We start from the raw sequence: 21775 nt of genomic DNA, 5'->3' as shown, positions 1-21775 counted from the left end.
CCTGGGTTGGAGCAAGCTCCCACCTCCTGAGTTAGGGCATCTGTGACACTTCTGTGCACACATCAAATTCCTGTCTCTCCCTTTTGCTGGTGTCAGCAATTTGGCCCAAGTACCAAGAATTAGGAAGGGAACTCAGGAAGAAATGAGTCTCTTTCTGATGTGGCTGGAGGCCACAGCCCAGTTATGGCTCAGCTCCTCGTGCTGCCTCCATTCCTGTGTTTTGGTATAGAATATTGTGATGATGCTGTGTTCAGGGGCAACCGGCCATGGTTATTGCTTAGTGCCTTCAGTGCTGTGTTTTCATATAACAAGAAGCCCTGCCCTGTGGTTCGTGGCCCATGGTCCGTAGTCCATGGTCTGTGGTCCGTGGCCCATGGTCTGTGGTCTGTGGTCCGTTGCCTGTGGCCCACAGATATTAAAAGCTCTATTCTGACTCTCCTGGGGTTGGTGGAATGTCACTGCTGAACAGAAACACGAAGTAGTTTAAATTTCAGATGGGTCCTCAAAAGGGTCCAGAGTTGTGTGTGTGGTGTAGTGTGCTCCACAAAGGGTGCACACCCACACCCATACATGTAAGAGGTTGACTTCCAGTGCCTCCTTCACTCTCTGCCTTTTATGAGATGAAGTCTCTCTTGGATTCAGCTAGGCTGACTGGACAGTGAGCTCCACAGACCCTCGGCCTCTGTCTCCCTGGTGCTGAGATCACAGACTCTGGCCACCGTGTTCTGGGGGTCTGTGTGCAGGTCTTCATGCTTGCATGGCAGGCAGGTATTTACTGACTGTGTGGTCCCACCAGCCCCTAGATCTTGGGTCAGGGAATTGAAAAACGACTGTCCAGTGAATAAGGGAGACATAAAGACACATTTGATTTTGGCCAACAATACGGTCCTAGTTTGATTAATGAAAAAGAAAGCTTCTAGAAGGAATGCCATGGGCTTACTAAACTCCATGTGTTTGTCACATGGGTGAAGTCACACCAGAGCCCTAGTGATGGTGTTCAGCTACAGCCAGACCAGAGGGGCTAGGGCGGAGTGTCTTCAAAGTCTTCTGGCTTACAGATACAGTTAGAAGGAAGCCAGCTAATCTTGTCTAGAAAAGGAGAATAAACATTTTAGGGTTTGTGGTTGTGTTTGCCTTTCAGTAATCTAATGAAATACCAGAGGCAGGATAAGTTTATAAAGAAAAGAGGTCTGTTTACCTCACAGTTTGGAGGTTCAAGGGCATGACCCTAGAGTGCTCAGTTCTGCTCATGGCCTTTGTTACGGTTGGATACGGGATGACTCTGAAGATGCCAAGGGGGAAGGGGCTTACCCAGCCAGTGAGATTTTGGAATATTGTAGAATCTTTAGAAGGTGGGTCACGGAGGTGTGGCCCTGAGGTTTGTAGCCTAGGCAGGTGTGTCTGTTTGCTCACCCTCAGAGGCGGAAGTGCCCAGTGTAACAAGTACATGCTCTATTGTCGATCCCAGCCTGATGGATGGTAACTCAATCTGCCCCAACTCAATAAATTGTTCCTTGTCGGGTGTTCAGTTGTGGTGATAAGAAGTCACTAAAACAGCCTTCTTGCTGGCGGAGTGCCAAGGCAGCACACATTTGTGAGGCGAAGTTAAGTGTGCAGGAGCACCCTCGGCCTCTGTCTCATTGTGTCCCCAACTCAAAGCTCCATCCATCCTCATGACCTGGTGACCCCAGCTACTTCCCCGTGGCCTGGCCATTGGGTTCAGTTTCTACCCTCTAAATACCATTAACATATGGCATGGCATGTTAGGACTTAAGCTCCTGTCTGGGCTGTGGGGGCCGGTTGATCACAGCGGGTGGGCAGTCTGCTGTGTTCACCCACCCCTGCTCTCCTGAGGCAGAAACAGCCCCAGAAAACCACACGGAACAGGCATGGCTGTGTGCCAGGGAGTTTTATTTATGGGTGTAAAGATTTGAATTTTCAATCTTTTTCATGAATCACGAACTATTATCTTTCGTTTGGTTTCCTTCCCAACCATTTAAAGATATGAGATCCATTCTTAGTTCAGGGACATATAAAACAGGCGGAAGGCTGGCTCAGGCGCAGCAGCAGCCTGCTTCCCACACACCACCGGTTCACTCTTGCAGCCTGACTGGACCAGGAACTAGGGTGGCCTGAAGTCGTCTCCATCCTAGATAGCTGAGCAGCCAGGTGTTAATGGATGCTGCAAGTCATGGAGTGTCCGCGACACTACCGTACAGGGTCTGTGTTGGTTGACAGTTAACACTAGCTTCTGAGATAGCGTCCTCCCAGAACACTGAGTCTGCGGGACACAGGCGTCAGGGGGTCCTACAAATACAAAGCTCAGCAGCCGAATCAAGGATGGTAAGGAAGGACAGACACACTCGGGCACTTGGAGGCCGTGAGATGGGGTCTGAGTGACAGAGCCTGGAGGCCTGAGAGATGTTGACTGTGGACTTAGGGTCACTTAGGAGCCCAGGACGGTTTTGCGTTTGGTTGCACCGGAGTCTGTGAGAGCTGATTTTGGCCCACAGTGAAGGTGGAATGCAGGAGCGGGTTCTCACACACAGGCCTGGCACTCTGCTCCTAGTGAGCTACACCTGGGCACTTTCAGGCAGCCTCTGCTATTGGCAGCAGCATTTAAATTAGGCACTCTGGGGGCCACACATTGGTACTTGAGAAGCCACGCCCCCATCCCAGCTGACTCTGGCTTTTTACAGAGGTGGTGGGGGAAGTGTCTGTCTGGTCCTGAGTGTTGCAGACTGACTCACTGGCAGCCCTGGGAGCTTGAGTACCAGGCTCCGGGATACAGGGAGTCAGGAAAGAAGGTAAAAGGGGACAGAGGGCGGTGATGGAGAGAGAGGCTAGGTGCAAAATTCTCTTTCGTTCCTTTTGCACATGTGTGTGTACCAGGGCTGGGGTGAGAGGCCCATGCCCAGGCTGTCCCAGGGAGAGGGTCTGAGAGTCCACTGAGAGCTTGTCCTTGTTGTGAGCAAAACCAGGTGTCTTAGGCTGCACAGACAAGGGCTGTGGAGTTGTCTCTAGAGGCAGAGCACCTTTCCCCGCAGGACTCCCATGAGGCGGAGTCCTTTGCCTGGTTTTATGCATCAGGAAACGTTTGCAACCGCTGGGGCTGCAGACCAAGAGGCGTATTGCTGACCGGTGTGAAGGAGCCCAGTTCCTTAGGGGCCAAGAGCACAGGGGGTCTTTCTACTGAACCTGGACTTCATGGCAGCTAGTAGTTGCTTCACCTTCCCTGGTCAAGGAGCTCAGGAACCCGAGGGGGTCAGTAGGAAGATGGACTGCTCCAGGGATCACAGCCCTTTCCTTTCCCCGCGGTGGGTGGGGCAGCTTTTCTGCCTGTGGCTCTTGGCTCAGCTCCGCCTTCACCCAGGCTAGTGGGAACAATATGCAGCCGTGGGCGCCCCCTTGTGGTCGAACGTCCTCATGGCGCTGTCATACTGAGGCCAGACTTCATAGCTGGGTGGTTCAGGAGCTGCAGAAGAGGAAGTGAGAGAGAGGGAAGACCTGGCCTCCACTGTCCCCAGACATGCCCAGAATCCGTAGCTGATTCAAGAACTCGCTGCCTGGCAATGAAGCCTGCCATCTTCCTGGAAATGCCTGCACCTCACACCCACACCTGTAAGTGAACACACACACACACACACACACACACACACACACACACACACACACACACTTTCCCTGGAGCTTGCCTCTGAAGCACTCAGGCAGAGGGTTGGAACAAGAGACCCTGCAGGTCCCCAGGAGTGTCAGCTCTCCTCCAGGGTTAACAGATACACCCCATGAGCACTTGGGCCCCATCCCTTGTATCTCTGCCGTGCTGCTAGTCTGCCAGGTCTCTGGAGAGGACCTTGTTTGTGGTCCTGTCAAACAACCACTCTGGAGAGGAGAGCTGACCTTCCTGAGTGGGAACAGGGTCCTGTCCATTTCTGGTGCAGACAGTACTCATTCCTTGAGTGGCCCCCCTCCCCTTCCCCTGCACCTGTCCACTTGATGCTTTCTTCAATAACGCCAGGCCTCTCACCTCCCAGCACTGTTTTGTTTTGGTTTTTTAAATAAGAGACTATTACATTAGCCTGAGTTTATTGGCATGGGAGTCAGGAGGCTCTCAAGGGAGTGAGACAGGGGAAGTCTTGTCTGGCGTCCGTGTGTTTGCATTCACACTATCTGGCATGCATACATGTGCGCCCGCTGAGAACATGCACATGTGCATTTCTGTGCATGCTTGTGTCAGGTCTCTTTCGTGGAGGCTGCTCGGCATGACACAGGTGCGCAGCTCCACATTCCCCTTGCAGCTCTGGGGAGGGAAGAGCAGTGACTGAGAGAAAGGTTGGCTGAGAGAAAGGAGGCCAGCTGACCCAGTGACAGAGGAGTTGGGGCACGAGGCCCTACCCCACCCCCACACTGCCCTGGCCCCACCCAGCATTGCTTAGCAACAGGCCCTTCTGCCAGGACTATTTTGGGAACTGTAACTTCTCACTCTGTGTGATTTCTGGGCAGGAGCTCTGTGCAGGGCCGGACAGCAGGACTGCAGAGCTGCAGACACAGGTGGAGGCTTTCCAGGCCTGCAGGGCCTGCACAGCTTTGCTGGGGCTGGGGCCCTCTGGGCCTTTCTGGGGGGCAGGTTCTGCTAATTTTTTGTTGTTGTTGTTTATTTGTTTGCTTGCTTGTTTGTTAAAGTGAGGATGATTGATGTGGTTGTAATTAGTAGCAGACATGGGCCCTTTCTCAGGCTTGAGTCTACCTAAGCAGTCACCCTCAGCCCCCTGCCCCCCCCCCACTCACCCACACACACATGGCAGTGAGGGGCTCAGAGTGGGAGGACCCAACACTTGTTCACTGTCTCAGACACAGCACCCACCCTGGTGCTATCCTCAGGCCAATTAAAGAGACAAGTTAATAGAGGAAAATAGATTTATTCACTGGGGAGAAGGGCGAGGTCCTGCAACCCCCTAAGTTGTGAAGTGAGGGTTAGGTTTAAACAAAGGGCAGCTGGGCACAGGGCAGAGCTGTCCAGGTCAGGGTGTGGCTTCAGGGGCCCATTATTGTCCATCTCTCCAGCAAGGTGGTCTAGCCAGTTTTCCCCCCTGTAACCGGCACAGGCACAGGCATCAGCCTTCTCCTCCCAGAGTGAGATTCCTGGGGTGGGGGTGGGGGTGGGGGTGGGGGAGTCCAATCCCTTAGGGACCATTGTCAGCCACATGGAGGGACAAGAGTGTCTCTTTCAAACCTCTGTTCCTGACATGACAGTGACAGCAGAGCTGGCCCTCCTGTCTGTCATACTGGTTCACTGTAGCCATAGTGAGCACACCTGCCACAGACAATGCATGTGAGCACACAGCATCCATGAGCAGTGAAAGCACCTGTACGCCCTATGGGACATGTCTGTACATGTATGCACATATATGTACACAGACAATGCATGTGAGCACACAGCATTCATGAGCAGTGAAAGCACCTGTACACTCTATGGGATATGTCTGTACATGTATGCACATTTATGCACACATGCACACAGGAGCACACACACCCCATCCTGCCTTGTTGTTACCACATAGAAACTAGCAGACTTATCAATGTTCAGATTCCAGACGGCCCCATGATGCCCTGGTCACCATGCTCGGCATCATGTCATGTTATCCCTCTAGGGTAATGGCATTTTCACACTGCCTCGGGGAGCCTGGCAACAGATACCGTCACTGAGGTGTGTCAGGAACAAGCAAACCAGTCACAGGGGACTAAAAACCCAGTCTTGAGCTTGGTGACATCTGCTTCTATGTCCTTGGCTGTGCTAGGAGTGTCCCTGGCCCAGGACTTGCTAGCTATAGCAGGCCACATGCCAGATGAGGTCCAGAGCCTGTATGCTTCTGGTCCTGGTTAGGGTGCTTCTGACACTTATCAGGGCTTTTGTGAGATAAAACCACAGGGGAGGGACAGAAGGCTGTGTGACCAGCAGTGAGTGGTCACCGTGTGGACCAGCGGTGAGAGGTCACCGTGTGGCTGGCAGTGAGTGGTCACTGTGAGGCCGGTAATGAGTGGCCACTGTGAGGCCAGCAGTGAGTGGTCACCATGTGGCCGACAGTCAGTGGTCACTGTGTGGACCAGCAGTGAGTGGTCACTGTGTGGACCAGCAGTGAGTGGTCATCGTGTGGACCAGCAGTGAGTGGTCATCGTGTGGACCAGCAGTGAGTGGTCATCGTGTGGACCAGCAGTGAGTGGTCACTGTGTGGCTGGCCAGCAGTGAGTGGTCACTATGGAATATCTGCTGCTGGGTCTGTCTCTGGAAGAGGCGGGTGGCCTTGCCAGAGACTCTGGACAGGGAGTGTGGCCCAAAGAGGAGCTTGGCCCAGGCCCAGCTGTCAACCTCTGGTTGGGCTGGCCTGTCAGCTCTTCCTCTGTGGAAATGGAAGTGCCCTGATGGGAGATAGTGAGCAGGAAGTCAGATTCAGATCTCCTAAGGATGGAGAGAAGGAATTAGATCAGGCAGGAAGTGTGGGCGGGACCTTCAGGGAGAGAACAGTGCTGTCCTTTGGCTGTCTTCCTTTTCACAAACCACATCACCAGCAAGGAGACCGAGCACCTGTGGCTCCCTTACCTTATACTAGAACATCCCATCAATGTATTTTGTCACCACAATTCTAGGAAGCCAGCAGCAACACTGTAGATGAGAAAACTAAGGCTTTGATAGGTGGCAGTGGGTGGGGTGCGTGTTAGGGGATGGTGGGGTCCTATCCAGGCAGACGATGATGGGGACGAAGCAGGAAGTGGGAAGCAAGATTGGCCAGCAAAGGGGGGCTTTGTCCTTGAACTAAATTGATCCCCTGCTTCTGCGAGGAAGTGGTATGGGAGGCCATAGCCTGGAGACCACCCTGGTGTGCCCAGGGCTGAGAAATCTCTGCAGAGCACACTGCACAATGTGTCCTATCTGTCTCTAGAGACTGGGAACCAAGACGTTCACATGGGAGAACACCTGAGTGTCCTCCGTCAGAGTGGGTCAGGCATCTCAGAAGGACATTCTGATTAGCCTGTGACTGGAGTGGTGATTCTGTTACTAGGCCCTGGGGGCCCAGACACCTACTGCCTCAGTTTCCCTGTTTTCCAGAAGAAGTTAGGTCACAGTTATTGGCAAAAGGAGACTGGTCTATTTAGGTGGGGAAGACAGCTCAGTTGGGTTAAGCATTTGCCATGCAAACCAAAGGACCTGAGTTTCATCCCAGAACCCAAGGGGAGGAGCTTGGTGTGGTGGCAATGCTGTGAGTCCAGCACAGGGTGGGAGGGGGCGTGGGGATGACACAAAGTTCGCTGGGCCTCTGGTGCTCACTGGCTGGTCAGCCTAACCCATCAGGTAAATGTCAAGCTTATTGTTTGGCCAAAGCTGGGGACATAGGAGATTTTTTTTAAAAATCCTATATCCATGCTGTAAGTTTATAAGAAAGAGAAAAGGAAGCAGGAACCGTGCGTGTATGAGGTGACTTACCTGTGAGATACGCCACCAGCCAGGGTGACTCTCTCCCTGAGGAGTGCGCCTGTCTGGTACCAGGGCTTAGGCGGTCCCTTCTCAGCCTAGATCCCAGCGCAGTGTTTAATCCATTAGGCCCAATTGTTTTAGGGTTTCAATTCTGGTCCTCAAAGGCTGAGCCCTCCTGAGGGTGACAAGTCAAGGGACAGACACTCAGATACCTCAGCAATTGAGCCCTCAGTAAGGAGAAAGGGCTGGCGCATCCTGAAGCCCTTGTGTCCCTCATCATGGGAAAACTGCTCTGAAAGTTTTCAGGGTTCCCTCCATCCCTGTTATTCCCTTGTTATTTCCTGGTTTCAGCTGCTACCGGTGGACATCTCCCAGGCCTTTAGAATGTTCGCCACCTGGGGCAAAGGGTAGTGTTTGTCGTCTTAAACTCCAGACACATAGTAGGTGACTGACAGTCAGTGGCGGGCGCAGAGATGAGTGAATGCCTGCAGCCACACTGTAACCATCCTAGTACCCCAGGGACGCCTGCAGTCAACATCCGTTGCCATGTGTCAGGTGGTCCTGGCTCAGGTGCCCAGGTCTGTTGTTAGGATGGGGACCATGGTACAGGAGGAAACAAGAGGGGACAGGCAGAATTTTGAAGGCTTTGTCAAGTCCATGGGTTCTGTGTTCCAAATAAGCCCCAGAGAAGATGCAGAGCCCAGTGGTGGTAGGGGGTCGTGGGGGGTACCGTAAAAGTAGTGGGAGTTGGTGGGACAATCACCCATCTCCCACAGGTGTTACAGTACAAGGATTCACAAGGAGAACGGGCCCTGGGCATATGGGGTACCAAGCTCATCTGGCACCCTGTGGGATGGCATGTCAGGGCATCCATGATATCCTTTGCAGGAAGGCCTCTGCATGAAAGAAGGGTCTGAAAGGAAGTGTGGTCTGGCTGATGGCTGAATTTTCTTTGCAGATTCTGAAAGTAAAGCATGCAGTCCCAATGAAGGCCCCCAGCCTGCACAGAGTGAGCCGTCCACTGCCGAGCAGGAGACACTGACCTCGGAAGATGTCCAGCCCGGAAGCCCCTTGGCCAGTGGGGCAGACCAGGCCTCCCAGGATGAGCTTCTGACCTCTGATGCCCATCTGGATGACACAGGTACCAGCTGGATGCCCAGTGGGCTGAGCACTCCCAACCAAGGGCTTGGACAGGTGCTCCGCTGTCAAGACTGCCATTCCCCTAGTTCCACCTCCCTTAGCCTCAAGGCTGGTGGACCTATGCATTTCCCAGAACTTACTTCTCCAGGCTTCTCCAAAATTGGATGAGAGAGGAGTGAAGGAGCTAAGATGGCCATGGATGACCTCTTGCTACATGCCCCCTAAAATCACCAAAGCAGGGGTGCATTTCAGCCAACCCCCAAATGAGTGTGTTCTGGGGCAAATGGCCTCTTTTCCTGAGCAGTGCTGGAGCAGATGTGCACGGTAGGAGAGCCCAGCTGTACCATGGCCTGAGTGAGGTACCTCTGCAGCTAATAGACAGATGGCTTGGCCATTTAGGTCCTCTGTCGCACAGGAGATGTTATAGGATCAACGTCAGGGCTGTCTGGAGCATGGAGGAACGTGGTGCCATGCTCACAAGTAGCCAGTGTCGGAGGAGTGGAGACTGGCCTAGTGGTTTCGTTTTAACAGAGTAGATGGAGCCTTTGATGACAAGAAAGAAAGGCACAAGGGACTCAGGCCCCCCTCTCCTCCCTGACCAAGCAGCATGTGGAGCCACCTCTGACACCTCCCTGGGGACCTCTTCTCTCATCTTGTCCTATGCCTCAATCCATGTTGCACAGTTTGGGGACTGGAGCTTGAACCTCACATCTCTCCAGGGTTGTTGGGAATCCGGACCATGGCGTGACCAACTCTGAGCTTCTGCTCCAGGTCCCATGGGTGTCTGTTCCCTGGGCTGCCTCTCTCCATGCCCAAGTCACTGGGTGCTCATCGCCAGCGGTGTGTCTCCAGCCTCTCTGCAACACCAGCAGCTGCCTGTGGTGTGTGCTCTGCCTCTCGCATGTCTGTGCCTCTCAGTCTCACTCGGCTTGAGGACGTAATGGGAATTTGGAGTCTGAGGAGTTACAGAGTCAGGGTGGAAGAGCCCTAGGTGTTGCACAGCTGTCACACCTTGGGTCCCACACAGTTTACCTCATTAGGGCTGTGGTTGGCACAGTTCTAATGACTATGAGTGGAGCCTGTATTCCATGGTTACTGCTCCCCAGTCCTGGACTTGACTTTCAAGCTCCCCCAAATGCCTGGTTCTCTGCTCCCAGCTCCCGCTGGTAGCTTTCACTTCTTGGTGGTTCTTTGTTTCCACTTGGCTCTGAACAGCTCCATGTGATCCCAGTGTCTGACCTAAGGACCTTTCCAGGTCCAAGCCTTGGGGATGGCCTCCTGGGAGCAGGGTGGGTCTCCTGAGGCCACCATGTCTTATGTGAGCCTTCAGAGCCAAGGCAGGGCAGGTCCTGGCAGGGTGAGGGGAAGCGTGCTCCTTCAGGGGAACACCACACACAGCATTAGAGAACAGGATTGATGAATCTTTTCTGTAAAGGGCCACAGTGAGAATGCTGTCATCTCAGGGATTGGGGCATCCGGCGAAGACAGCAAAATGCTTCTGCAAGTCAGCCAGAGATGTGTTAGTGAAAGTCAGGAACATTTGCTAGAGATGGCTCCTGCAGCTGCTGGCAGGCTGGGCTCATAGCCTTCATGATCTGAGCAGCAGGAGAGACCAGGAGCTCTCCTGGTAAAATACGGCCTGTGTAGGGCTAGGATAGAGGTAGGAGGCTGGCATATGATATGGTTCCAAGAGCCTGGGGAGCCCAACCCATGGGCAGTGGGAAGCCCAGCAAGGAGTGACAAGGTACAAGTCTGTAGCTGACAATGAGCCCTGGGTGGTGGTCAGTCAGGGTGATGCCTGGGTCTGAGGGATGCAGGCTTCTCCTTTCCCTAGATGAGAAGATACAGCTTCCACACATGGGTCCTGAGTCCTCGGGGACGTGAGAAGAGTTGATGGGTGATGTGCACAGATAGAAAACATCTCCACAATGCTGTGTTTACTTTCACTAATTAGTGCCAGTGGCATATGGAGTTCTCACCCTGGGTCTTGAGGCTTTCATCCTCCCCCACTTTCCGTGTGTGTGTGTGTGTGTGTGTGTGTGTGTGTGTGTGTGTATGCGCGTGCGCGCACGCTCGTGCGCACCTGTGTATTTCCACGTGTGTATGCAGCTGCGTGTGGAGGCCTCAGTATGACGTGGGAAATCTTCTCTGGTCACGCTTTCACTTTATTATTTGAAGCAGGGCCTCCCAGTCGGGCCTAGAGCTGGCCAATGTGCCTAGTCTCACTAGCAGGCTTGCTTCACAAGGCTGGAACTACAGGCGAGTCACCACACTCGCTAGCATGTATGTGGGTTCTGAGGATGCCAAGCCTGGGCCTTAGCTACCGCCTGCTGTACATTTGGCAAGTACAGTGTACGGCGGGTGGTAGGGAGCGGCTGGGTATTCAGATGAGGTTCTCATGGCCCTGCCCACCTCTCCATGAGTAAGGTAGCCCGGGTGGAAGGAGGGTCCTTTTGTAAGCTGGTGCAGCTGATCTTCCCAAGACGGCAGATGTGTGGCTCGGAGGACAGCCACTCACAGCATGCAGACACTGTTCCTTTTAAGCCACCTAGTCACTGGGTCCCAGCTTTGCCCCCTCCTGTGGAGGCTGAACGGTTTGAGCCTGTGTTCTACCTTCTGATCCCCGTTTGGGGCTCTTAGTTTATTTAGAGACTGCAGCCTGAGGCTACCGCAGTCCTTGCCTTTGCCAAAGGGCTCTGGAGGACCAGATGCCCATCCTAAGCTGTCAGCTCTCCTTACTGTCTTGCGTCCTGCTCAGTGCCCGAGGGAGCAGCAGCATCTGGGCCCTGTCCCTCTGCACTGAACTAATTTCATAACATAGATGTTACCTGACAGCGGAGAAATCCAGATTCTCAGGTGAACAGACCATGTGGACACTAGATTCCTCAGCCTCTACCTCTAACCTCAGGCAAGCTCCCCATGGTGTCCTCGTGGGTGCTGGACTGTTGCCACCTGACCTCGGGCACGTGCCCCATCATGTCCTTGTAGGTGCTGGACTGTTGTTCCCTGACCTCGGGCAAGCTCCCCATGGGGTCCTTTGGGTGCTGGACTGTACTGGAAGCCCCTGGCTCTCAAGGGTACTCACTGTTGTCCCAGTGCTTAGCTGCATTCGAAGAGATGAGGTCAGATGCTTTGTCTTCAAAATCAGATCTCCCTGAACTTGGCTGAAGTTGGGGAGAGAAGCCACTGGAAAGTGTACGGAGCTTTGTGGGCCCTGCTTCGGAAGGCTCCTTTCTTGTTCATGTCATACCTGGGCCTCATCCCTCCTAGTCTACCCTGCCTACTCCACCCTGCCTAGTTCACCCCGCCTACTCCACCCCGCCTACTCCACCCCGCCTAGTCTGAGGCAGGTGTCCATTCTCCACAGTAGCTCCGGGTCTGCAGGGATCCGGCTCAGTACAGGTGTTGTTGCTGTCATGGCTGCCCCCACAGTCGAGAGAAGACTCGCAGGTCTGGGGAGCTGCCTTAATGATAAACTGTTGGCTCTGCAAGCACGAAGACCAAGTGTGACTCCATGTGAAAAGACTCCATGCAGAAGCAGCGATGCAGCTTCTTGTCCCCAGGGTGAGCAGGAGGGAACAGGAGAATCCTAGGAACTTGCTGGCCAGCCCACCTGAGAAGTGACACTCAGGGTTAACCTTCGACTGAACCCCCATGCACACACCCACACGCAAACACCAGAGCCCCCCCCTCTGTTTCTGTCTCTGTGTGTAGTGTCTCTGTCTCTATCTCTGTCTCTCTCTCTGTCTCCCTCTCTCTCTCTCTCTCTCTCTCTCTCTCTCTCTCTCTCTCTCTCTCGTGTGTGTGTGTATGTGTGTGTGTGTGTGTGTGTGTGTGTATTTGGGGAAGAAGTGGAATCTGAATACTGCAACATCCAGGAATGTGGACACTGTCAAAGGGGCAGGCAGCACTCTCCTTTGGTTTGGATACTACGTTGACCTAGCCCGTGTGTTTGGGGAGGCTATGTTTCCTGGTTTCAGTCTCTGAAGTGCCCAGGAGGAAGCAGTGTTTGACTTCCATGGGACGGTTCAGGGTCCCGCTCAGGTCTGGGCTTGGGCATTCCCATGCATGCACTAGTTAAAAAGGGGTGTTGGTGAGCATGTCCTGCAGGTCCAGGGTTTCGCCTGCTATATACAATGAGTAACAAGGCCAGAGAGACTAGGTCGCCATGATGCCCACACGGTGACTGAATACTCAACAAGCAGCAATTCCAGGAGGGGGGACCTCAGCTCACGGTGTGAGAGTATATCATCGTGGTGGGTCAGGCATGGTGGTGTCAGGGGCATGCTGTTTCCTTTATCTCAGATCAGTGCAGGAAGTGGACCCTGTTCTTCAGAGATCCACTTCCTCTAGCTAAGCCCTACCCCTAAAGTTCCCACCGCCTCCCCAGGTGGCACCAGCAGCTGGGGACCCAGTGTTCAAACAGTGAGTCTGGGGTGGGGGTGGGGCATGGTCATAGTCAAACCACAACAGCTGCCTTCCCAAGACCACAGAGTTCCCAACAACCAGAATCAGGGTTCGATCCTATCCAGAGCATTCTACAGACCAGACTAGAGCCAGGCTGAAGGTAAACCTTCATTTGACTTCTGGAATGTTCTAGATGTTGGGTTCTTACTCTAGGCTTCCAGTTGGATACTGCTCACAGCCTGTGTCTGTGTGACCATCAGGTGCCCTATCAGAGCTAGTGATACTCCAGGCCTGTGCTCCCCCAAGCCTAGCATCTGCCTCCCATCACCCACTAGTGTCCTTGGGACCCTGCAACTTCCTCAGGGAACCCAGAGCACTCTGTTCAGTGTATGCCACTAAGTCATATGACTATCAAATCATTGAGACACAGTAGAGCTTTAGGCCTCCAGTAATATTGACTCCTTGCTGATTGTCAGCGGCCACTTGTGGCTGTGGCTAACACATGGATGGGGGCACTGTCCTATCGAGTGTGTTGGGAATGAGAGGTAGCTGACATATGTCCACCCTGGTGTGGCGCCAAGAGAGATTTTGCTATTTGGGTTGGCCAGACCTTCCACAGCTTTCTAGTCCAACAAAAGCTATAATTGTGGCAAAGTCCATGTAATCCATGCTGAAAGCAGTTGCCATCTGGCCACCTACTGGGGTAATGGCCAGAGGAACTTTCAGTCTCTTATTTAGGGGCTAGTTGTGGTTTGGGAGGATTGGAGGCTAGAAGGAAGCCTCGCCGAGACTAGGTAAGCCAGGTCCCCGGAGGCTTCCGGAAGCTCTCTGTGGGGATACGTAGCATCTCTAAGAAGGATGGAGCAGAGCTGACTAGAGTTGTCCTAAAATTCCACGGAATAGATGGTATATAATGTGGAAAGGGTGAGGTGGGATTGCGTGGGCTGGTGGCTGGTGATGCCAGAGGACCAGGTGAGGGAATGACAGGTTAGCTAGAGCATGTCTGTGGAGGAAGACCCAGGCCAGAGTCCATGTTGCCACTGGTAAGCGGTGGGTGCAGAGCCACGAGGAACACTCAACTAGCAGGTATGGCAGGGTAGTTGGAAAGTGTGGGAGCCAAGAGACAAGAGGAGAGTAGTGAATGACTTAGCGGGGCAGCCGTGATGAGGGGCTGGCACGGCCTTCCCAAGCAGAAGAGAGTATGTTGTCAGAATATAGAGTTCATTTGCATTAATGAGTTCATTTCCTTTTGTGGCCCTGGAGGTCAAACTCCGTTCTAGCTGTATCCATTCTTGGCAGGTGTTCTACCATGGACCGGCATCCCCAGTCCCCTTAACTTTTCAGTTTTGAGACAGGGTCTTAGTAAGTTACTTGGGCTGGCCTTGAACTCAATCTGCAGCTCAGGCAGTCTTTGAACTCATGATCCCCCTGCCTCAGCCTCCAAAGTAGCTGAGACTTCAGGTCCCAGCAGAGACTCATAGCTAAATCTGGGTGCTGGGCATATGATTTCAGGAATGTTTGGGTTGCTCTTCCACACAGTAAGTTACTGAAATGGAAAGAAAGACAGGCAGACAGATGGACAGGCCGAGTAAGGTCTGTCCACAGCCGACAGGGCCACGAGACAGGCCTAAGTCAGGGGTTTTCGGCCAGATCCCACATGGAGCTCCCAGCACAGCATGCAGATCTGCACTGACCCCACTGGCTGGTCCATCACAAGCACCCCAAGCCCAGGTTGCCCCGTCTCTATGTTGACCTTTCTTGTGGCGATGCCCCAAACAGTCACAGAGACTCCAGTCAAGATGCTGCACCTAGGTCCCTGGGAGGAATCCAGGTCCCAGAGGGTGAAGCTTGCCTGTCTGTGTCCCACTGTGCAGGACTGGGGCCTATGCCAGGCGTGCACACCAGAGCCATGGTGTGCCTGTTTGAGACTCTGTCTCTTCCCCAAATCATGACCGTGGAAACATGTGGAGGGCTGTTCCCCAGGAACGTGCAGTTGGGACAGGAAGTCATGCAAGCCCAGCCAGAGTAGGATGTGGGCACAACCCGCCCTGTGCAGATGCTCACTGTAGTAATGTGTCGCCCACTGGCCATTACTGTGAACTTGTCTGTGAAGGCACAGGCTCTGGGACAGGTCATCTACCACCCTGTGATGACCTACATGAGGCAGAAGACCCAACAAGCCACAGGCTTTGTGTCAGTTAAGAGAAGATTGACCATCTCCGTTCTCACCTAGAACTAATGGCCATTTTTACCTTTAAAAAAATTGCAGAATGCTTATTTTAGTATTACCAGGGCAAAAATTAAATGACGTAATAAGAGGTGGAGACTTTAGGTGCCACGCATTCTAATTAATGGGGTAGAATAATTGTCCCAGAGTCCAGGGATCTTTAAAAGGAAAACTGCTTTTAGCAGTTGACATTCCTGGGGACAGTTTAAATTGTGAGGAAAATAAAAGTAGTGTGTTCACATGCATCCACACAAGGCAAGAATACAAGGCTTGGACTGCAGGTTATGGTCCCTCAGACCACTGTGGTGATGCAGAGCTGTCAGCTTTGCACGGCCTTCTGGGATTTTGCTCACAGAGAGTTCAGACAGCCCTCCTTGGATGCAAAGGCTATGTCACTATGAGCTTGAAAAGATTGTGTTATAGGTAGAAATTGCCACATGGTGTGCACACACACAGGGACCAGCGATGGCTCTCGGATGCTGGGGCAGGTGGGAAGAGCCCAGAGGTTTCCCTGGATACTCTCAAGGCAGCGAGCGGCCTTCAGAACCATGGACACTGCTTATGCCCCCCTCCCTGGCCCCCAAACAAAAAATGAATGGATTCTGTTCCTAGGAACCAGCCCTGCCCCTTTGGGAGGGAGTTCCTCCTAGCTGTGTGCCCAGTGAGTACCTTCCGGAAGGCTTGGCACCTTGGGTTTGCACTGGCAAAGCAGGAAGCTTCCCGTCAGTGATGGAGGGAAATGGCTTCCGTGAAGGGGAAGGGGACAGCAGGTGTGTTTGCTGAGGTGGTCCTTCCTTACAGTCTGGTGGCCTCAGTTCTGCTGCAAAGCTTCAGATGAAGCTGTGTGACAGGGCGGGAGGTCCATGTCAGCAGCTGGAGAGGTGAACAGCCAGCAGTCACCTGAGGGGGGTGGGGTGGGGGAGGGGCAGGACTGACCATGTCTCCATGCGTGCCCCACATCACTATCTTCTGTAGTTGTTGACACAAGCACATAGGTAGTAACTTCATCCACAAAGGGACCTTCCCCAGGACCCAGTGAGCAGGAAGCTGGCCAGAGGATGCGGGGGTTGTTGGGATGGCAGTGGGGCCTGGGCAAGAGGGAGAAGGTGGTGGACCAGGGGACCATAGCGGGGTCAGTGGGGGGGGTGGTTAAAGGGGAAGAGGAGCCTGGGCTCTGGCTGGCTGGCCTCCTCTGGAAGTCCCATCCCCCTGCCTCCAACTCCTCACCTAGATTTGTATGCCAGAGGCAAGGCAGCTGTAACCCACACAGAGAAATCACAGCTGTTGGTGTAAGGGCCTCGGTACCTCAGACATTCATGTAGACGTCACCCCTGCCTCTTCTTGAGGCTGACACTCTTTCGTCCCTCTCGATTTTGAGATGTAGTTTTACGGTAAAGCCTGGCCTTGCTCCCGACCTGGGATGGCCTGGGATGTTAGGTGAGCACCAGCACACATGGCCTCGCCATCCATTTCTTTAAACCTTGAGCTAGTTCTGTACGAGGCCATCACCTCTGACCTGGTTACTTCTGGTAAGTAGGAGGACACAGGGGTTCAGTGCCAAGCCCGGCAAAGAGTACATGCACATGCAGCTAGTTGAGTCTAGAACCTGCCAGGAAGGCAGGTTTATAGGTTGAGGAGCCCAGGCTGCTGTGTGGGGAGTGGCATGGTCACCTGTGCTTGAGGTGACTTCCTAACTCCCTCTGCTGCTCACGGCCTCCTCTTGTTCACAGAACGCACAGGCAATTGTGCCCACACGGAGGGATCACTCTGTGTTTTCTCTCCATCCAGACCCCCTTCCTAGGTTTTGTTCTCTCCCAAGCATGTTATGGAGGCTTCCTCTAAGTATTCTATTTTGCCTTTGAACCAGCCAAGACGCCATCTGCATCCAGCACGGAAGAAGCAGATGCTGGCAGCCCCCAGCCCACCACCGACGAGCTCTCTCAAGCCTTAGCTGGGTCTGACTCCCCGGACAGTCCCCCCAGACCCCTGGAGAGATCTGCGAGCCAGCTCCCCAGCCCTCCGCTGCTGCCCACCCCGCCACCCAAGGCCAGCTGTAAAGCCACAAAAAATGTCACAGGTGGGTCTGTGTGTCCTCCTACTTGTCCATCCATCTGTCCGTGTCTTCCACCTATCTTGCCTGCTCCAGCTCTAGGCTGACTCTCACCGTTGCCTCAGTGCCCGGGCTCTGTGGGCCACAGAAAGAGCTGTGGTTCCACAAGGCCATGGTTGTTGACTGCAGACTGCTTGGGCTTCTTGTGACAGATGTGGGGGACAGTCCTGTATCAGTCAGAGGAGACATCTTCTAGACTCTGAACCCAGGGCATGCATTCAGTCCTCAGGGTGGGCTCCCTCTGCTATTCACATGCTTGGCTGTAAGGTTTCTGCTGTTCCCTGCGAGTGCCCCATTTCCCCCTTCACAGTGGCTCCATGTGCGCATCAGCGCAGAGCCAGGAGGCAGCACTGGCCCTTCCTGTAGCAGCACAGCTGGGCAGAGGTCCCTTTGCCATCTACTCCCGTGTCACTCTCACCTGCAGCTCTGGCCTTGCAGGGAGACTAAGGGCAGGGAGTTGAAATTTACTCATTGAGCCTTCAGGGGCAGGCACCTCAGTCCCTTGGGGAGGCAGGCCATTCACCGAGTGGTGGCTGTTGTGTTTTTTTAAAGAGCACATCCCCACATGCTCCCTTTGGAAGCTGCGGGCACAAAAAAGACACTAGGGAGCAGAACCCAGCTGAGGGAAGCCACTTTACTCTGTGGACAGGCACCACACACATCCCTCGAGAGGAGAGACTGAATTGTGAAGGAGGAGGGGCAGAAGTCCTGTGCACGGTTTTGAAGATGGAGACTTCCAGAGTATAACTTGCCCCAGATCCCGCATCTGATACAGACTTAAACTCAGTTCTGCACCCCCTGAAAACTTAATTGGGCCCCATTTTGGGCCAGCAACCTTATCCTGTTGCCTTGCACTTTCCCAGTCACTGTTCAGTGCTGTGAGGAGACACATGGCCACGGCGATGCCTGCACAATAAAGCTTTTTAGCTGGGGCCCTCTTACCGATGCAGAGGGTTAGCCCGTGACCGTCATGGCAGAGAGTGTGGCAGCAGACAGTCAGCTGAGAGCTTGCATCCTGATCCACAGACAGGCAGAGAAAAAGACACTGAAGCTGGTGTGGGCTTTTGAAACCTCAAAGCCCACCCCCCAGTGACACAGTCCCTCCAACAAGGCCACACCCCCTAATCCTTCTTAAACAGTCTACTAACTAGGGATCAAGTGTAGAACTATAAGAGCCTATGGAGGCGGTTCCCTTCACACCAGCACACGCACCTCACCTCTTCCTGGTTTTCTCACCACAGCTTGGGGTGTCTGTCAGCTGGTGACTTAAGGAGGGGAATAGAGCCCAGGAGGGTGACAACCGACCGTCCCTCTTTAGAATCTTCGGAGGAGTTTACTCTGCCCTCACCTTGATTTTAGATATCTGTCCTCCAGAATAGAGTGAGCTGTCCTATTGTTTTAAGCCACCCAGTTTGTTGCCATAGGCCCTTTATCCAAATGTACCCCAATGGCACATAGTCTCTGTGTTTACAATCAGGTGCAGCCGTTGTGTCTGGCATACAGCAGGTGCTAGGAAGATGTAGGCAGTTGTGTATCGGAATGCCGTATGAATGAATGAAAGTGATCGGAGCGCCGCTTTCTACGACACTGGAAACGAATGAAAAAAAAAATTCAGTTGCTGCCTGGCGTGACCACACAGAGTGAAAATGTGGCAGCAAAACATTACTATTTGGTATTTGGTTTCCATACTTGTGATAATTCTCCCTTTCCAAGTGTTGACATCTGAACCACTTCAAAAATCACTCACTTGAACAGCAAATTGCCTCTCTTTCCCCCACAGAAAGCACAAACGCGTTCTGATAGTCCGGGGACTTCCTGTTTCTATTGCATTTGAGAGGCTCCCACCTCAGAGTAGGAACACTTCCCTCACTATGACTCTTCCTTATCAATGTTCTCTGGGGCCCCAGGATCTGTCCACAGCCTGCCCGTCAGCACCTCTCACTTCACCCTTACCTCAGTGAAAGAGCTCAGGGGCAGTAGGAGTTTCTTTGACTGCACCAAATAGGAAGGTGGTCATGACTCGGGACTTCTACTTGGAACCTGAGTGGCTCTGCCTGTGTTGTCCCTTCTTGGGACATGTTTTTTCCACACATGAGCACTAGGTGACAGAATCAGACAGTTCCTATCACTGGGGAGGCCCGAGAGGTGCATCCTAGCCTGACATCAGGACTCCGCTGTAACTTGAGTTAAAATGGGAAAGTAACCTGTCAGCAAGTCCCAGAGGCTGTAAGTTCTGGGTTGGTCCACTGCCAGCTCATTTGAAATTTGGTAAGGGCCCGCTTCTGGATTTGTTGGGTAGATTTCTGTTTTCACACATATGTGTCAAAAGTATGTTCACATGACTGCATGAATGTGGAAACGAAGAGGGTAGAGGAGGAGGGGAGGTGGTCTCTTACTTCCCAGGCTGCGTGGTTGGCCAAGAAGCCCTGGGGGTCCTTCCCCCCACCCCCACCCCTACCACTACCCTGTCTCCATCTTCCCAGTGCTGTGATATTACAAACACATACTGTCACACCTGAATATGTTGGATATATACACATATATATGGACACACACATATATACACATACATACACATGTGTATATACATATACATACATGTATACACACATGTGTAGACATATACATACGTGTGTGCGTGGGTGTGTGTGTGCGCGTGCGCGCGCATAGCATGGGTTCTGGGGAATTGATTTCAGACCCCTCTGCTTGAAAGACAAAGTGCCAGCTGAACCATCTTCTCAGCTGTGGTGGTCGTATTTTAAAAGTGCTCATGATGAACATCCCCAGCTGTGGGAGCCCTGTGAGGGTCAAGGTGGGCTTGTGTGCCTCCGCCACAGCCTGTCCTTTCCTATGACATCAGAGGCTTCTGGCTCCCTGCATGTCACTGTCTGGCCCCCAGAGGATGGTTAGCTTAAATCCTTCCCTGGTCTGGTCCTGTTTTGATAGCCTGTTCTGCCTCAGGGTTCCCACGGCCTCTTCCTAGTGCAGCTAGAGCCAGGTGCCTCCTGGTAACGCCCCTGTATCATCTTTGAACCTCAGTTTTTCCCTTTTGGAAACAGGAGCAGTAAATAGTGTGGTAGGCACATGTTAGTTGGCCAGTGGGCTAATCTGCTCCTCAAAAATGCTGAGGGGTGCTGGCTTGCTGTGCCTACTGTTGAGGGTTGGTCTTTGCTTCTGTTCTGTGGTGCTTGGGTGATATTCCTGTGGCTGGCTGTGGTATAGACACCTTTACTGAGCTCACAGCCTGGCTGCCAAGTAAGCAGATAAGCCACTATGTATTCCCTTTTCTGTTTGTACAACTGTTCTGGCAAGGAAGGAGGTGATGCTGGGCTAGAGAAGGGTCTAGGAACACCTCATGAGTGCTCAAGGCATGGCTGACACATCGAGCAAGAACTGTGCCCAGGAAGGACTGAAGCCCGGTCCTGTCTGCCCACATGGGCACTGCTCATCCTTTGGGTGACAGATAAACACTCTTGTAGAGAAGCCCCGGCCTCTCCCTCATGCCCAAGAGGGAGAAAAGGGTGGAATGTTCCTCCTGGACTGGTATTGGGGTTCCAAACAGGGTGACACTCAGAGAAGGTGTCACTGAGGAGGGGATATCACAGAAGATGAGGAGGGCAGCCTCCAAAGGCTCAGAGTTGGGGCAGTGTGGACACTTCACGAGCTAGAAGGATCCTCATGTTGGTATACTGAACAGAGGGGGGTGGTGCGGGGGCGGGGGAAGGACAGAACAAGATGACACCAGGATGCTGAGCTGGGCAGCCCAAGGTGCTCTGTCTGGGACTGGGCCGTGAGTCTTGAGTCGTATCAAAGGGAAGATGGGAAAGGTGTGACAGGTTCACATTCCAGAAGGCGCCTCGAGGGCTGAGGTGCAGGGGGAGGGTGAATGTGAACAGATGAGGTTGGGAGGGCTGGGGCAGGAGGAAGGATGGCTGCATTTATGATTCCCATATAGCAGGAAGGGGTGCTCAGAGAAATGCTGAGGGGCGCTGGTTTGTCTGCAGAATGACGTTGGTCTGGACATCACAGAGTTCTTCCGCAGCGGAGTGGTACTGCAGCCGTAGGGAGCTGGGCAGGGTCATATCACGGTCTCTGCCCTGGGAATAGAAACTGGACTGGTGCCTGCATGCAGGGCGTGAGGAGTGCACCCTTCCATCTTCCTCAAGGCCTTGGTCCCCGTGTGGAGGGTGATGCTTGTATCCGTTACTGCCTTGTCCCAGGTCAAGCTGCACTCTTCCAAGGCCCCAGCATGAAGAACAGTGACCCGGCACTCCGAGGACAGCTTGCCACGCCCACAGGGTCCCCTCACCTCACCACTGTCCACCGGCCGTTGCCCCCCAGCCGCGTGATTGAGGAGCTACACAGGGCCCTGGCTACAAAGCACCGTCAGGACAGGTGAGGCTCAGACCCTGCACACTTG

At 53.4% G+C, this 21775-nt stretch overlaps 1 protein-coding gene across 5 annotated transcripts in view; it reads left to right on the top strand.

Annotated features, from left to right (window-relative positions):
- Positions 1-21775, top strand: part of PHACTR3 (phosphatase and actin regulator 3) — a 218227-nt gene that overhangs the window by 141165 nt on the left and 55287 nt on the right. For all 5 annotated transcript variants that reach the window (XM_084775018.1, XM_084775017.1, XM_084775021.1 and 2 more), the window contains exons 4-6: positions 8430-8612; positions 17113-17322; positions 21576-21750. In XM_084775018.1, the coding sequence (XP_084631144.1) occupies positions 8430-8612; positions 17113-17322; positions 21576-21750 (568 nt within the window). The remainder of the gene's footprint in view (positions 1-8429; positions 8613-17112; positions 17323-21575; positions 21751-21775) is intronic.

Source organism: Acomys minous, assembly GCF_964271855.1.
Source record: "Acomys minous genome assembly, chromosome: 3".
Taxonomy (NCBI): Eukaryota; Metazoa; Chordata; class Mammalia; order Rodentia; family Muridae; genus Acomys; species Acomys minous.
This window is presented reverse-complemented; position numbering and strand designations above follow the sequence as displayed.